Source organism: Ammodytes marinus (assembly GCF_949987685.1).
Source record: "Ammodytes marinus genome assembly, chromosome: 2".
In the NCBI taxonomy this organism is placed as follows: domain Eukaryota; kingdom Metazoa; phylum Chordata; class Actinopteri; order Uranoscopiformes; family Ammodytidae; genus Ammodytes; species Ammodytes marinus.
The window spans coordinates 10,289,959-10,308,179 of record NC_137231.1 but is presented as its reverse complement, the minus strand read 5'-3'; the positions used below and the strand labels follow the sequence as shown (position 1 = coordinate 10,308,179).

General features: G+C 43.6%; 1 protein-coding gene across 4 annotated transcripts in view; it reads right to left on the bottom strand.

The window, feature by feature from the left end:
- The window catches only part of cabin1 (calcineurin binding protein 1), a 41,469-nt gene that overhangs the window by 10,553 nt on the left and 12,695 nt on the right, over positions 1-18,221 (bottom strand). For 2 of the 4 annotated variants that reach the window (XM_080040387.1, XM_080040389.1), the window contains exons 23-34: positions 17,950-18,211; positions 17,252-17,422; positions 16,273-16,362; positions 15,982-16,142; positions 15,659-15,876; positions 13,572-13,637; positions 12,676-12,858; positions 11,792-12,192; positions 10,313-10,426; positions 2,585-2,748; positions 2,335-2,431; positions 1,515-2,213 (exon numbers count right to left, since the gene is read on the bottom strand). In XM_080040387.1, coding sequence (XP_079896513.1) covers positions 1,515-2,213; positions 2,335-2,431; positions 2,585-2,748; positions 10,313-10,426; positions 11,792-12,192; positions 12,676-12,858; positions 13,572-13,637; positions 15,659-15,876; positions 15,982-16,142; positions 16,273-16,362; positions 17,252-17,422; positions 17,950-18,211 — 2,626 coding nt within the window. The remainder of the gene's footprint in view (positions 1-1,514; positions 2,214-2,334; positions 2,432-2,584; positions 2,749-10,312; positions 10,427-11,791; positions 12,193-12,675; positions 12,859-13,571; positions 13,638-15,658; positions 15,877-15,981; positions 16,143-16,272; positions 16,363-17,251; positions 17,423-17,949; positions 18,212-18,221) is intronic. The other 2 variants (XM_080040388.1, XM_080040390.1) reach the window with 1 other exon arrangement.

The following is an 18,221-nucleotide window of genomic DNA, read 5'->3' as shown; positions in this document are numbered from 1 at the left end:
AAAAAAAAAATTCGACAAAAAGCATTCTCCAGAATCACTGACTCCCCCCCTTACGGGTGACCTGAAAGAAAGAACTATGCAGAGGTAAGGCAACCACACACATTACCAAGAGGGAAAACGATGCAAGGAACATGTCGTGTCTGTTGCTACATACAGCTGTGCAATGCAGCTGACTATAAAACCACAAAGCGTCTGCAGTTTGTGCAAGTAGCTGCACAATCAGAAGAAGCTTTTGGCGCATTGTCCTGGCATAATAATTGCATAACTCTTTCTGTGACAGGAAACGTGTCGTGGCTGGTTCAGGCTTTTCTCTCTCTTATGGGCGTGTCTCTTTGCAGTCTTAAAATCCATGCACCTTGAAAAGCAAAGAACTAAAAGCTACTGAAAATGGCCCATCTCCTCCCATTACTACCCTTCAGCTGTCACTCGCCCACTGACCCCTGACTCCAGCTACAGCACACAGCCAATGACATGGCAACTTGTGTAGGGCCAGCATTGATCTTCAGCTCAATATGGCTATACAAGCTGATGTGGACTGCTGCTACATCATTAATGCCACAGAAAGCACTGAAGTTGTTGGACTAACCTTTAACAACTGAGGAACATTTGCTCTAGAACAAATTGACTTCAGGATTATTTGACAATTCCAATGCAGGAGAAGGTTAACGTCATGATTCACAGATCCCACATAAAAGGCATTGTTTTATACAGACAAGAGCCCTTTTCCCTGCTTCTACTTGGAACTATGGGTAGTCATACATTACTCAAAATGTAAATAATTATTAATAAGTAATCTGTAGTGTAAAAATCAATTTACAGACTTTTTCCTCTGCGATGGCACTTCACATTTCTATGTTTTTGGCAGCAGTAATACAGCCATTAGAAAAGTCTTCCACCATTCAACAGTGTTTGGATGTAAGCAGGGTCTGGCTAACATTGATCCCAAAAAAATGATTCAGCACTTGCATTCAAAACCTCAGGGCCAATCCCTACAATCTAAAAATGGTGGTATAGTAGTAACGAGATGCATCTATTTGACAGAAAAAAAATTCAACAATGACTGATCAACAACAGTCTTCTTGTAACATAATGTAAAAAAAAAAAAGAAAAAAAAGAAATCCCAATTCATCTTCTAAATACCCCGCAGAGGTACTTTAAGATTCAACAACCAGTTTCAGTAGTAACATCAGAAAGACCAAAGTCACAGAGGTTGAATTTGGGTTAGTGAGAGTAAAAACACAACCACACTTTATGAGCTGAATTGTCGCAGTGTTCGAAAACTGAAAGAGGGAAAGTCCCTATTCTACAGAGGGGGTTGTGCTACTAATTCAGTGATGAGAGGGGTTTCCGGAGCCACGTTTATTTTAAGAGGGCTTGTAGAAAGTATGCATGAGTTTGCAAAAAAAATTATGAATATATATTATTTTTTTAGCAGTGCATAATCAGCAACAATGATGTTATCCGTGTTTGCACCGCAGAGGTAGCTGGTGTGGTGCATTCCTGAAGAGCTTTACCTGCTTCATGAGCATATAAGTCTCTGACATGATCTTCTCAATGCGTCCTAGGTCGTAGGTCATGACCTTCTGGCCTTGCTGCCACACCCTGTAGGCATCCAGCAGTAACGTTTTCCCAGACTCCACATCCTCGATAAGTTTCCTTTTCCTGCTTGGCCTGCGCAGTAGTGACGACCCCTGATCTGCCCCACTGCCTGCCACGGTGACCTTGGGTGCCATGGCTTGTAGCTGCTGCTGCCTGTTACTGATACTGAGCTCCTCTAGAGACAGATCAGGTGTCCGGCCGCTGTCAGTCACTTTCTGCTGGGGTTCCACAACACTAAGGGAGGTCTCAGCTTCCGTTAGGTTGCCCTGATAATCTGTGGCGGTGGTGGAGGGCCTTCTCCAGTTGCTAGTGTCCAGGTCCATGGGCTCCTCTGGCCCTGCTTTGGGACCCTCACTCCCAGCAGTCTCCACCTGGCCAGGGTAGATCTCCTGTACATTACTCCCTTTATCTATGGATGGCGGTGGTGGGTTGACTTGTGCCTGTGAGGCTTCCCGGGGCCCTGCATCAGTGGAACAGGCTCCCTCTGTGAGCACAGGCTTGTTGTTAGGCAGTGCATGTTTGCCGTCCTCTGAACTGGGCCGGTTGGATGCGGCGTCCGTCGTGGTCATCTCCCCCATGGAGGGTGCAGGCGCTTTGGGAAGCTGCTCCGACACCTGAAAGAGAACAGAACCCTGTCAAAAGACCAAAGTGGGTTGCAGCATGCCAGATGTCTAAAAACACTGAGCGGGCTCTCTAAGCTCTTGAGTGTTTGCGTAGGGATTTGTGCTTCCTCACCCCTGAGAGACTGTTCAGATTGTCCTCCAGGACTTTCACAGTTAGGAAAAATGCTCTCTTGGCCAAAACCTGGCGATCAACATCCCGTAAATACTTCCTGGATGAAGCAGAAAGAAGTGAGAAAAGAGAGGTGTCATGGAACAAATGGAGTACACAGTACAGAGACATTCATTCATTCAACCTTTATGTATACTTTAGAGATCAATGACGTGGAGTAAACAACAGTGTCATGCAATAAGTAGGTCCTTACTTTCCCTGGTCAGGGGTTCTCTGCAACATGAAAGAGACCTTCAGCAGAGTATCGTGATCCTTAAGCTGAGACAGCACCTCCAGCAAGAGGACAATGGATCGGTTCATATGAGATGCAAAACTTCCCGGGCGATCAATCTCATCTACTGGGATACGCCAGATGCCCTGGAGGGGGAAAAGAACGAGGTAAGTTCACTGTGAAAAAACAATGAACAATGAAAATACTATGTTTTCAATAAACCACCAGAGGAACATGGCACAGAAAGACCTGTTGCTATGGCCTTGACTTTCACTTAAGCAGGAAATGGATTTCAAAACATGGCTCACTCACAAAACATTACAAAATATTGGGCAAGGATGCCAAACGGTGTAATGGAGGAGCTGCCGTCATGTAAGTGGGGTCACATTTGACCAGGCAACATTTGTATTGATTTGTAAAATTCTGAAAGCTTATGTTTTTTACGAGCGCTCTCGGCTGCTACTCCAGATTTTCTAAAGGCACACTGAAACAATTAACGGCGAGACATGGAAAAAGTGAAAAGCACAGCAAGAGGAGGAAAAGCAAGAGGATTTAATGGTGGTTAGAAACATGGCATTCAAAGAACAGAAGGCCTAATGAGGGGATGGAAAGGCTGGAGGAGAGATCTTGGCCATGTAGGTGGAGAGGGATTTCTCTCTGGACACACATGATAGGCAGCCTCATTAGTGCTCAGCTCTATCTAGGCAATGCAACAGACCAGCGGACTGACTGCCAACAAACACAGTCCTCCTTTACAGAAAGCCTGATTTTTGACGGAAGAGTCCACCATTTCGGTGAGCACATGTCCTCTCAGCAGGTGAAGCTAGGCAAAGTTCTGCACTCCCAAGCTTCTGATGGGAGTGCAGATGGTAGGCCTAGGCTGTGTAGTGTGTGTGTACAGTCATGAAGCACATGGCACAGAGTGTGGCTTCTGGCCCTCAGACAATGTGTGTGAGACGGAACAAAGAAAGATGACCATATCAGGATGGAGGGAAAACAAATGAGACGGCTCTATCGGCTTGCTGAAGGCAGCAGGGGAGCGTGGCTCCTCCTCACACAAAGCTCCAGATTGTCTGATGACATTTTCAAAGCCACTGGAGAGAGGAACAAAGCAGGTAAAGAGAGGCAAATGAAAACCTATCAAAACAAATCACATTCCTGAGGACCAAATAATAGCTCACTGCTCACCGAGAAACAGTCCAATATGGCCATTTAAAATATAATACAGAAACTCATCCCATCCCACTCTGCGTTTAATTCCAAGCCTTTCTTTAAAACAATCGTAAAAGCAGGGACATTTTTTGCATTAATAGTTTTGCAGGGGTTTCTACATTTTTGTTTAGAGGCATCTGTTAAAATAAATGTAATGAAAATCCAGTTTACACTGTTTATTAATTATTTCAATAAGAATGATCGTTATTCAAATCTGGTTGAAAAACCAAAGACTTCAAACATATGGCTCCAGTGCCTGTGTTAAAGTGAGAAGATGTATTATTATTATTATTATTATTATTATTATTATTATTATTATTATTATTATTATTATTATTATTATTATTATTATTATTATTATTACATGACATCATAGGGCTTGCAAAGGTTTTAACCTTTCAATACACAGATAACCAAACGCCTCCAACAGGAGTTAGACAAGTATGATGAGGGGGTGGGCTCCTCTCCTTCAGAAAAACATCTCTAATGGAGGAGAGTTGTCCTTCATCAGAGAGCCATCCAACCCCAGCAAATCTGTTTAGGGAGAGCAGAGCCATGGCTTTACACAGATTATGCTGTAGCACAACAGCTAAAGCAGATTTGTAAGACTTTAACTCCAGTGATTTTTTTTAAGCACCTCTTTTTTTTTTGAGAGGGAAAATATGACCCCTGCTTGATATCTGGAGCGACAGCTTTAGCACAGATGTGGCCAATACATCACGCAAAAGAAAAATCTGATTAAGATTAACAATAAACAAGGGATGAACAAGGGATTAATATATGACGGCAGAATGCTTTGGTACACATGGAATCGGATCACAATCTGAACATCTCTTCAGACCGTTCAAGTGAATAAGTAAGTCACTGATAAAAAAAAAGGCAAAAAAAGAGGATGAAGAGCAAGGACTAAGAGAACGGATTGTCCCTCCACTTCCTTGTGTAATAATACATGAGCCAAAACAAAGGCTGGCTGTCTGCAGAGAAACCTTTGGAGGGAAACCCTCAACCTGCTGTCTTATCTACTTCTGTGACTCATGTCTTAATAACATGCCATCAGTGATAGGGAGAGGCACCGGCCCAGAATATGACTAATGCTTCTAATAACTTAAAAACAGCAGGGAGGTTGCACAAACCGAGTGTCCATGTAACTTGTGATAGACAGAAGTCACTTGTGCAGCTTTCTGGTAACAATTCCAGTTTTACAAGCCCAACTACAACTTAACATTGTACATTTTTTAAGACCCCTAGGGGGACAAAATGAGTCTTCCTTTGCAGTCCTGTATCATCCTACGGTTTCAAAACAGCACACTTAAGTGTGACACAAACTCTGACAAACAAAAGACTCAGGAACTCTGCTCTCACACATTTAACAAACGCAACTTGTGCTCGAGGATGTAAAAAGTCAGCGGGAACAAGAGAAAGCAAGCGACTCACCATCACCAAAGAAAGCTACTCCACGGCGCCTTTGTTAGTATTCTTTTGGACAGTTTCCTGCTAGCGGTAAAGCAGCAGCAGCCCTGGCAGAGCCTCCACCCTGAAAGAGGCTGACGCTCACAGAGCAAGGGGTGGGCTGCATTTGGGTGCTAGGGCAGCCAGAGCCGCAGGAGAGGAGAGGAGGGAAGCACGGCCAAACGCGGCACAAGAACAGGAACACAAGAGGAGGAGGACGGCAGCTACCCTGGCGCGAGGAGAAACAGCACTGATGTCAGGGCCTATGAGCTCAGTATGCCACTGACAGACAAGCTGACTCGCTCCTCCGCCGCGTTCAAAACCTGCCATCTCAAAACAAAAACACCCACGCACTCTTTCTCCTCCGCTCTCCCCTGACCCCAGCCTGCTGGAGTTCTCCCCCCCCCTCCCTCCCTCCCTCCTTCCTTTCCTCTCCCTCGCACTATACACAGCACACAGCCAATCCTCGTAGGCAGTTGCCAGCCAATCGGAGGCAAACGGAGAAACTCCCGCCCATCGGTGCACACCCACACAATACGCACACAAACAGAGGAGTGAGAGAGAGAGAGAGAGTGTGAGTAATGAGGAAACAGAGAGAGAGAGAGAGGAGAGGAGTAGAGCCAGGGGGAGGGGTAGAGCGTGATCACCCTGAAGACGGAGCAACAGGAAAAGAACATGAGAACATAAACTGGATGAAAAATGAACTCAGTGCCACAACATCAGTGTAGCGGTAGGCATCAAAAGGAAAGCACACCTATAGTGGAGAAGAACCGCAAAACTTGAGTGGAAACAAAGGGCAGGTCTGTTCAAGTCAGGCCCCAGGTCACCGCAGAAAACACAGATATGACTGTACTGCCCTCAATCACACACACACACACACACACACACACACACACACACACACACACACACACACACACACACACACACACACACACACACACACACACACACACACACACACACACACACACACACACACACACACACACACACACACACACACACACACACACACACACACACACACACACACACACACACACAAACATGCACACAGTATTTCCTCTGTCACCAGCAGTAGCCCCTGGGCTTCTTCCTTTCCTCTCTTTCACACCTTGTTTTTTCCTGCTTCCTTTTATGTGATTGAGGTTAAAAAAAGGAAGAAAGAAAAAACAGCTGAAAAATGTAAAGCTTAACTAAAGACAGGCACTGGAAAACATACTGCCACTCCAGTCGTGCTTAACCCTCCAATGTGCAAATCAAAATATCAACTTCAACAAAATGTATTCATTGAGCCAATACTCCTCCCCAAAGAAGAAGAAGAAGAAAAAACATTCTCCTGCGTGGAGCTCCACCTACACCACATTGCACAGCTGAACACACACACACACACACACACACACACACACACACACACACACACACACACACACACACACACACACACACACACACACACACACACACACACACACACACACACACACACACACACACACACACACACACACACACACACACACACACACACACACACACACACACACACACACACACACACACACACACACACACACACACACACACACGCGTTGAGTCATACATCAAAGCGAGGAAAATAACACAAGTTCAACCAGAAGGCTATCCTAACCTAATACAAGAAGACACTGAGGCCTACCTATAAGCAAAGTTACATTTGAGCGGTCCAATCAAACATGAATGCTCGTTCGGAACTGACAGTATCGGTCGGGAATGTGTTCTCTGAGAAGTTACAGGGCCACAGTGGATTTGCGTTTTTCTGAAATGTGGCAACAAGGACATCCATTTTCCCTGGAGCCTCGTAGAGAGTGAACGTACGAGTGGGTGGAAGAATATGTAAGCAAGAGAGTGTGTGTGCCTGTGTGTGTGTGTGTGTGTGTGGGGGGGGGGGGGGTAACGGGAATGCGTGCCTGAGTGAACACATAGGGACTCCTCACTCTACACAGTCATCTCAAGCAACGAGAGGGCTTGTTATTACAGCAGCATTACAACCAACATCATTATATTCAGCCTCTGTCTTCTGTTTCAGGGGCTTAGAATCATTGAATTACACCATTCCATCACAATAATATGCCTTCAATCAGAGCAATGAATTATTGAAAGCTTTAGCAGCTGAAATGAATTGGTAGGGAGAGACTAGTGGGAGTAAGCCTCTTTAACATTCACACACTTGATCATAACTATACATGCCAAATGTGAGTCCAGAAGTCAGCAGTCAAAAGAGGGAACACTTCTGCCATCACAACACCAACCAATATAACAATACAAATGTCAGTGTCTCAATAATGCCACAATGCCTGTGTCTGTCCATGTCTTTGAAATATTATTAACCAATAACAACCAAATAATAACCTTTACATTTTGTATTGAGTAAGCACAACACAACAGCTATTGGTTCATTATTGGTGGCCTGGCCCTCCTAGAAAGCACTCATACTGACAACCACACCAATAAATTATGCAACAAAAACTCATCTGGATCATTTCTAGATAGCAGTATATAGGTTACTTCATGCAGGCCCCAGTTAATGTAACACAGCTAAAGCGTGATGAAGTAGGGCATCATGACCTAGATTAGGGAACTCATCTTTCAACAACAGTCTCATTGAGAAATATAAACATCTGAGAGTCGGGTCTCCTTGACATCAAGGTTCCTTGTGTTGTGCTGCTATATTTGGTGTGAATGACACACTGTCAATTTGTGTCAGATCTCATGCTCCTCCTTCTGTAACTGGCCAGATGACTGCAATTCATACACTATATTTACTAGTGAGTGAAGAGTTGGGCTAGCCTGGCTCCGCCCTCCTACCTACTTCCGCCCAAATTTCATTTTCCCTTCAGTAGTCAGTCTGGGGCTGGGGTGTATTAGTGGGATCCTGCTCGAACAGATTTCTGAGTGTCCAATCAGCGAACAGAGCGAGTGGCTGAGAACTATGACGTCGAAGTCGCGCTCCAGTTTCAGTTGAATGCTGCGTTCCTTTATACTCGGAACTCGGAAATGTTCGACTTGGTAGTTCCGACCTGTCTGTGTTCCAGTGCATCTGCTTGGGAAAGTATGGACGCCTACAACCTTTCTCATCCAAATAACTAAACGTTAGGCTCTAGCAAGTTACCGTTGCCAGGTACCGGTAGATCCATAGACTACAATATGTAGTGAAGTCGGAAATGTCCGAATTCCCAGTACAGAAGCACCGTCAGAAACCGGCTCATGACATACGTCACGACCAAACGTTATGCGATTGGTTGGCTGATCCAGAGTGGCACTGGGCAGATCCAATAGTTTTAAAGTTTCACAGACACCCGCCTCCAAGTGAGTGAACGTTTGCCAAATAGAGCAGTTCCAGACCTTCTGTACAGGCTAGAGTTGGGCTGAAACACAGCCATAAACTGAGGTTGACTTCTCTGAAGTACTGTACACAGTACATGTCAGAAATATATAAATGTGTATACTATCTATGCAGAAAAGCTGCCTTAAAAGGAGGAGTCAGCGATTCTGGCGGAAACTTGTTACAAAAATCTCTTTTTGTCAATATCAGTGATTATGTCTTCCTGATCCGCTAACTGTCTGTACTGTGTATGCTAAAAAGAAAATCTGGTGTTAATACAACGCCTAGGCTGTATAGTAAAGCTGGATTTTGTAGTAACGCTGGATTTTTTTAAGAGCACACATATTTACTGATTTTGTCAAAAAGTGATTTTGACAGAATCGCTGAAATCCATTTCTACTAGATAAAAAGGAAGAGTGCTGAACATTATCTTCCTATCAATCAATTACAGGACAATACAGGCTGTATAATGTTTTTCAGCTACACATGGTTTATTGGTTGAGAGAGATGGCTTGGTTTGAGGTGGAACAGCAAAGCTCCCAACAGTTGGTGTGCCAGGGTGGCAGGTTTCCCTCCAGAAGGGGCTCTGTGTGAGAACCCAGTGGGAGCCAGAGAGATGCAGAGACCTCAGACCTGGCCCACATCGCCTATACAGTCTGTTAACACAAGCTTCAGGAGTCAGCATTTGACTCTACAGTTTAAACAATCAACTATGTCCCAAAATAATGTGCCCCGCCAATATCCGCCAATATATGCTCTGACAACTGACTGATGTATGATGACTGACATGCTATTACATTGGGCTCGTGTTATCTAACTAAAGTGAGAGAATTAAGATTTTGACAAATAGCACAACAGACAAATTATAAGGTCAGACAGTTTTTTTGCACATGGTCAATAATATGGCTTCAAGTGACAAGAGGGGAATGAACTGACATGCAGAACAGATGACATGATCAAACGGAAATCTCCTCCACTGGAACCCATCGGAGGCCTTGTCATTTTGAGAGGCAGATAATTCAACAATTTCCCACCGTGTGAGTCCATTAATAGCGGCGCCTATATGTAGTCATTCATATTTAAGGCTGATTTTGTACAACCAATTAGGTGAATAATATGTGTGGAAAGGGTACACCTAACCGTAGTACGCCAATCATTCACTCACAGCAAACACACATACAGCTCATTAGTCACAACCGTGAGGACACACTTCAGTGCTTCACAGGCTCTTCCTCTGGGAGTCTCCATTAGCTGCCACTGTGCAGTTATGCATTCATGTAAAGCTTAACTTCAGCAGGTAGGAGACAAGACAAGAATGAGCATTTCATGGCCAGGCACATTATTGTATGAACAAATAAATAAATTCCAAACACTCCACTACATGTGAAACTATTCAACATTAGTGCACTGGTAAGCAGCTGAAGGGAGATAAGAACAAAACTGGTAGAACAAAGAAGAAAATGACTTTAAATGAACCCAGAAAGCTTAGCTCAGCCCAGGTGATCATTTTTCCTTTGGAGTAATTTGCTAACAGATGTACTGTTAGCAAAAATACTATAATGAAATGCCAACAAATCCGGGGATGACAGGTGTCTCCAACATGTATGAAGCATTGTGTGGTGGTGACATAACGACATGGAGAGGAGGAAAACATGCAGCAGGCATGATGAACTTCGACTTACATTGAACAGGTTTGTCTTGTTTCTTTCGCAGAAAAGTCCTTGTGCTGGCATGTGCTTCAGCTGTTGCCATGGGACACTGCTTCCTAGCAACACATCTCGGGCCCACTGTAGGTTCTGTGGTGGGAGATAGATACATAAATAAATCATTGAACACATACATGTGTATGTACACTTTGTAGTACACACAACACCTCAGAATTCCTAATGTGAAAGCCAGGAGGATACCGCGTCTTCATCAGAGTAGATTGACAGAGGTGATAAACATGTATCTGAGCATGCTGTATTTAATATCTGCCATAAAAAAGGTTTGCAATCAGGAAAATGCAGACCTCTGGCCACAGTGTGATGACTCACAAATCAGAGTCTACACCACAGCCCTGTTTGAAAAGATAGCAGGCTAACGTCACTTCATGTTATCTTTCACAAACAAAGTAGCCAATAGCATGAAAATACAGGCCCCCCTCTCCCTCCATCTTTGGAGTGAGGATAAAGCTGGTCAGTCAATGTGAGCAGAGCAATATTCCTGAGAACTAAAGGGGCACAGAGGCTTTAAACACTGGACGTGTTGGGTTGTGAGTGAGGGCAGCTAAGCAACCAGTGTCTACAGCATCAATTGACTGTGTCATCAAGTCAATGCCAGGATGCATTTGCTTTCATCCAGGCTGCTGAGGGAAGCCTCATCACCTGTGTTGGCCTCAATCAAAAGTTAGCATCATTTAAAAAGGTGAAGTCAGCAATTGAGGAGAATGATTGTTATCAAAATCAGTTAATATGTCCTCACTATCTGCTCCCTGTCTGTACTGTGTGTGTTTTTAAATAAAATCCAGTGTTAAGAATAACTTAAAAGAATATTAATTAAAGATTGATAAAGAAGACTTCTGGCAAATTTAAAAAGACGCTACTGATGCCAGCGATTGCTCCCATGATGCTGTATATACCCTCTCAAATGAGCATATTACAAAATATAAAATGTTAAAGAGCTGGAATCTTTGCAAGCCTTTATTGAGGGGGGACAAAGGCTGTGTTAAAACCGTTCAACAAGCAGAGTGCTGACAGAAGGATGCCACCACAGTAAAGCTAAACGCAAACCTCCCTGTGCCAAGCTGGCTGAGAGAGCACTGTGCTACCACCCACGCACACCTCTGCCCACAGAGCATTGTAGCTAACACACAGGCTGTTACAGCAACCAGTGTATCACCGCCGAGCTCACAGACCCACAAGAAAACACAAGAAAACTATACAAAATAGTCATCGCAGCTCTGATATAATTGTCCACAAAATAAGAAATACAAAAAGGTCACTGTGGCTTTTGATGGGAGTTGTAGATAAATCCTTAGCCAGCTCTCCTTCTGTGAATGTCACCACGTCAGGGGGAATACTGATTATAGGTGTGTGGCTCAAGTTTAATGGATGACTTGGCCTTTGAAAATGCAATGGAGAATGGACTAGTGCCATCAGTTAAAAGGGGGTGGGACTGACCTGGTGTGTCTTGCTGTTGGAGTAGAAAGAGGCCAGGCGGTAGAGACTCTTGTAGTGCTGAGGGAAGCGGCCGAGGCAGAGGAAGAGAGCGTGCATGCACATCTCCAGCAGCATCCGTCTCTGGTCGGCCCGTTCCGCAGGCAGCGCGTCGGGCACCTCGATGACCTCGGCGGGGGGCTCGGGCCTCCTCTTGCCCTCACTGGCCGGGGTTTGAGGAGCGGACTGCGGCTGAGAGGGGGCTGGCTTTGGAGGGGTGACCGGGACAGGGAGAGGTGGGGCACAGGGGTCCACCACGGAGACCTTTGGGGCCGAAGCCTCGGGCAGCGTCACCACCACCGATTCTACTACTTCCTGGATGACTTTTTCTTCTGTCTGGATGCCGGAAAGTTCTCCATGCGATGCTAAGAGTGGGATTCAGATCAAAGACTTCAGGGGTTTAATTCAGTGTTTTGCATCAGTTTTTAAAGTTTTCTTATGTGGAGCATGTTAACAAGGCTCCATATCTGACTGTAGCTGTTGGTGCATTGAAATACTTGTGTGTATTGTCATTTGCTTTGATTCCGTTCATTAAAAAGGTCAGCAATTCTGCAGAAAACCTGTCAAAATACTTATTGTCAAAATGAGTGGTTATCATTTCATAATCTGCTACCTGCTTGTACTGTGTGTGCGCTGAATAAAAAAAATCCAGTGTTAATACACAGCCTAGCCTCTTTAAATTAGCATGTTGCTAGTAGCAACAGTGGGTCCCCTTTGTTTACATACCCTTTGCTTACACACCATTTTACAGAGACTAGGCTCCACAATGACGGCAGATTTGTTTTGCAGCAGTCTAGCTATAATGGTACAGGTAAACGCAGCCTGGAAAGATCAGACGTCCACTGTACCTGTCTCCTCAGAAGCAGGCGGCCCGTCCTTCACGGGCGTTGTGTTTTCTGATGATGATGAACTGGCCTTCCCGGACACAGGTTTGTGGGTGCTGTCCTGTGAGCTGGCCAGGTCTGTGAAGGCATCCTGGGTGTTGGAGTTGGAGTCAGAGAGCATCACCACCTCGCTGTCCTGACTTCGCTCTGCCAAAACAAAAAACATTGTAGGTCATGCTGCCAGGTGCACGGGCCGAGAACAAAATAAATGGATGAATAAACGCATAACAAATAATTCAGTTTAAAAAGTGGGGTTTATGATCTTCTTTTCAAAAAAATGATTCAATTGGTCAACAAATCGAGATTACTGTGTTGTATGAATTTCAACCAATTGTACACAATAATTAATCGCACACTTTAACAGTATGCTGTGTCGGCCTTTTTCAAGCTGCTGGTTGGTGACTTTTCAAATGCCAAACATTCCCTGTTGTAATGTGATGGGGGGCAGGAAATACATACTTTTAAAAGAAAATAGTTCATGGGCCACCAATCCTTAATAGTGCATCCCTAATGGCACATTGTTATACAAGGAGAGATGGTTTGTTATTGTAATTGGTCCAAAACCAAAATGCCAGCATTCCTCTTAATTGCCATGTTGTGCAGCCTCAGCAAAAAAAGGTTCCTGGCAGGGAACTGTGAATAACAGAATCAGAAGGGCAACAAGCTTGTGCTATTTCAGTGAATACACACAAGGGACTCTTCAAAAGAGTCATGAGTTAACAGCAAAGTTACTTTGTAACTGTATTAAGGTTTGTGTAAACTGTCAACTGTGAAATTCAGTGCTTCCTACAAGAATGCACTTCATTTAGGACTAAAAACAAAGCCTCTTAAGATAGTTTGGTGGGTTTGAAGAGTAGTACCATTCAGGGAAGCCAGCCACATTGCAGACCTGGGCAGGCAGTAAGCATGGTCAAACTCTGGTGAGGCTGTTGAAGATATGGGGGAGCTGGTTTTAACATATTATCAAGAAAAGGTGCATCTTCATCTATATTTAAAAAAAAATCATTTAGCGAGTACAGATATTTAATGCCACTCCCATCGAAAATGCAGAACCTGATTCAGACACAAATATCGTCGAGACCACACAAAATGTGCAATGCAAGTGTTTTGATATCATTTTGATGGTCTTCCAAAATTTAGAATTTGTGAATTTCAATATTTCCCTCCAGTACTTTAAAACAAAATGGAAAGAGCAGTGATGTGATCAATGGATAAAACCTACAATGGCCTTTAGCAGGGCAGTTAAGACACTTATCCCATCTTCTATTTGTCAACAGAGCAGTAACATGAGGAATACGAAGCATTTCCCTAGATAATGATTTGATAAAGGCATGTCGGAATCAGGCCCTACAGTCTTGTCACCTTGAAGTGCTTTAAACAGGACTCAAGACAGAAGACTGAGACACCCACAAGCCAGAATGTGCATGGTGCGTTATTTCCTGACTTCAGTGCCAATATTAGGCCAGCCACATTCTAACCTGACTTAACATTTTCACACTAATTGGCCATAAGTGGAAATTATAACCAATTAGTGGGAACTGGCAAACACATGATTTTGAAATAACTCCGGGGAATTTGACTCGCTGTTAAATTAAACCCACACCAAGGCCCAATAAAAAGTGACCACGTGATACAGCAGACAGTTTAGTGATTTGTGATAAAGGACCGACTTTGTCCAGTCGTGAAGACATTCACCCCATCAAATCTACATGCATATCAATGGCAAAGCAGGTGGTAAAAGCAAGCAGGCAAAGAGGTAGCAGGCAGGTAGGTAGGTAGGTAGGAAGGAATCTGGAAAGGGTGACAAAACTGGCAACATGGGCAATATGGCTGCGATATTTGCACAGTCAAGCTAAACATGACACATGGGCTGGGTGAACGGATGTCACGGATTCTGTCAAATTAAAAGGAAGGCCAGGACTGTTTTTCTCCCAACAGCGTTTCAGCTTCTGTTTTACAATACCTAGTAGACAGTTACTGTTAATCAAAATGTGGACTTCATTTCCTGGAATTGAAATCCAGGCCTCTTTAACATTGCCATATACATAATGTGCAGGAATGTGGCTGTTTTCTGCTCATTATGACATCTCGGTGACACAATTCAGAAATTCTGAAAAAATTCTCTGAAATTCAAACAAGGACAGTTAGGATTGCAACACAAGAGTTTGAAAAAAAAAAAGTTGGTTAATGTGCATGAATCCAAAACGTCAATTGTATAATGTTCATTGCACACACAAACCACACACACACACAAACACACACACACACACACACACACACACACACACACACACACACAACCACACACACACACACACACACACACTTAATGAACCTTAATGAAAGCCATAATGTACATATGACACATTATTGCACTAAATCTCAAATTATCAGATTTAGTAAACACACTAAACACACAGTGAAGCAACAGTCAGAATCACTGACAAAAAAGTGAAGCTTTTGTGGTGTTGTAGCAATAAACATAAACTGATTAAGTCTAAAAGAAAAACCACATAAACCTGCAAAACTGCAAAGATGTCTACATTATGCTGCAGGCTTAGGGATATTACAACAATGCAACAATTGTAAAATATGAGGAGAGGCGAGATGATTAGTAAGGAAAGAAAAAAAAAGACCAGCTATAAAGCTATGAATGGAAATGGAAGGTATTTCAGAACACACACACATAAACACACAATCTCCAAAACAATTTCTTTCAACACTGCTGCTCTGTCGAGCAAAGCAAATTAGTCAAATAATCAGTAGCCATATTGCCCATTTCACCACATCCCAATCACCCAGTGCATAGGGACCATTGTAACTGTAAACCAAAGCCATTAAGCATGGTAATAAGCACTCTGAGCACTCCCCAGTGGGCTTCCTGTCCCAGGGCAGAAAGGGGCAAAGAGCCCAACCCCAGAGACAGTGTCTAGGACTGGGACTGTACCATCAGCCTGCCGCTCCTCATGCCGCTGTTGCTGCCACTGCTGCCGTCGTTGTGTTTTGCGTTTGGCGTAATCGTGGTCAAAGGGCGTGGCCACGTAGAGAGGGGATGTCAGACCTGGGGTGGCCGCTGATGGGAGGGAGGAGCTGTGGCGGGTGGGGTTCCCAATGCAAACTGAAGAGCAATTAAAGTCTTCATCCGTCATGGAGGAGGGCTTTTCCCTGCAAATAAATCCGAAAGGTCAGTGAGAATGAATGCTCAAAGCCAAAAGAATTTAATGCTTTTCCATAATTCCTGCTAGGTTATTATGATTTCTGAAGCCTTACTTTTCATTGGACCTAGGCATGCTTGGCATACTCTTCTCTTCCCCCCTGGCAAACGGCCCGGTAGCAGCCTCAACCAGCAAACTGAACAAGATCTCGTGTTCCAGATCAGGCTTATCAGCCTCTAGTAGTTTTAGGATGGTGGCACCGAGACGGAAATGCAACTAGAACAAAAGAAGTTGGTATGAGACATTTAACGTTACACAAGTGTGTTGAACATTTCTTTAAATGCGAAAGCTTTCAAAATGTGACAAAGCACAAAACTATTTGAGTTCCCATCCACAGGTTGTTTACCTCAAGGGCCTCCATGGCCAGGTCAGGAGGGTTGTGGTAATGGATTTTCCGGGGGTACCTGGCCGCTTCTTCATGAAGATAGTTTGCTGCCTATAAATATAAAAAGAAGGGAGTGAGCAAACCAACATAATCATCTCATCTAGCAGGTAAAATGGAGGGAAGAAATGCAATAAGGAGAAGAAGACAGCAATGTGTGCCGTCATCATGGTTTACTGCGTTCACATTGCCCCCACCCAATCCTCTGTTGACCTTAATGACACTGTGTTTCAGACAGTTCATCTGCCTCCACTGATCTAATCACAACAGAGCTATGACTAACTCCATACATTGTTCTCTCCAGGAAAAAAAACATCTTGCGAGGGCGGAAGGGCAGCAACGGTTGTTCCTGTAGGCGGTTTATGAAACAACTCCAGGGAGAGCAAGAGAAAGGTCCGCAACCAAAGAATTATTCCAATTACGTTCAACTAAGGTTTTTATCTCTCATGATGATCTTTACCATGAAAACAACTATATTTAAAATCATTCTTACTCCACTGACTTTATACTTTTGTGTCTGAAATGCTATTATATTTGTTTATTTATTTATTTATTTATTTATTAGGGAAGAAAAATTCAATTTAGAAAAAGAAAATACTTTGTTAAAAAAAATTATTAAATGTGAAAGTAACAAACACTGTATGCAGGCCACGTTGCAGTGGATTTCGAAAAGGGTATTAAATCCCCCTTTAAGCTTGAACCCTCTATTTGCACTGTGAGAGGGATGGTGCTCTTCAACAAAAACAAACCAAAATCAATCAACCGGATGGCGAACAGAATAAATAGAAGTCGAAATAATTCCTGTTTTTCGCCCATTATCTGATGCCAGAGTTAATTAAAGACCTCAACAATAACAAAGTTCATTAGAAACATTAAACGATGAGAAATATTTCTCGGCTGATTAGCAGGTAGAAACTTGAACTTGTGACCCGAAGTTGTTTACCTTTTTGTAAAACTGCAGATATTCCAGTGGAGTCTGTTTGCGTTTCTCTGCTATCTTGCCCAGCATGTAGTGAATGAGCCACTCTTCTTCATCACTGTCACACTCACAACGGGACGCGCCCTGGAAACACTGGAACGCCGTCTCCAACATGGAGTCCCTCCTCTCCACCATCTGAAACAACAAACACAGGCTCATAGTGGAGCATTCATCATGAGGAATTCAACTCAAGGCAACACATCCATTTACTGCAAAGTATTCACATGTGAAATAAGCAGCAGGGACCGAGAGAGAGAGAGATATTTTTAGCTCGCACACGGAAAATCTGACATAAAAGTAGAAATAACATAAACCAGGGTACACCCAGGAATCTCCAAGTTAAATATAAGACTTTTAAATACCCTTTTAATGCCACTTCAAATGTAATGCCAACGTCACAGCCATACTGGCAAAAGTAGGAAGGATGATGGAAAATCCATACACAGTACTTTTTATAAGAAAACAATAGCTTTGTAAAGTGTGTGTATACCCTAAATAGCTAAATCAAAAAAGTGCTTATTTGATATTTGATCACCTTTTTTTGAGAATATTAAATACAATGCTTGTTTTGTGCTCTTAAGACCCTGCGAGTACCCTGATAATCGGACAGGGAATACAGACGAGCATCAGGATAACTCTTATTGTATCAACATGTGCCTCACCTGTTTAACCACCTCTGGGGGGAGCTCGTTGCGCCATTGTTTAAGCTGCCGCGAAGCGAAGGAATGCAGTGCATATGATATGGTCCCGTACTCGATCCACAAAGACAGGTTGGAGCGGTCTATCTCCAGGGCCCTCTTAAAGCAGTTCAGCACAGCCTGGGAGTGTTTCCAGATAGGAACGTCACTTTTCAGCTCATTGGAGTTGAGCTTCTCCTGGATACGGCTGGCCCTGGCTAAAGCCATACCTGCCCAGGAGTCAAACCTGAAGAAAG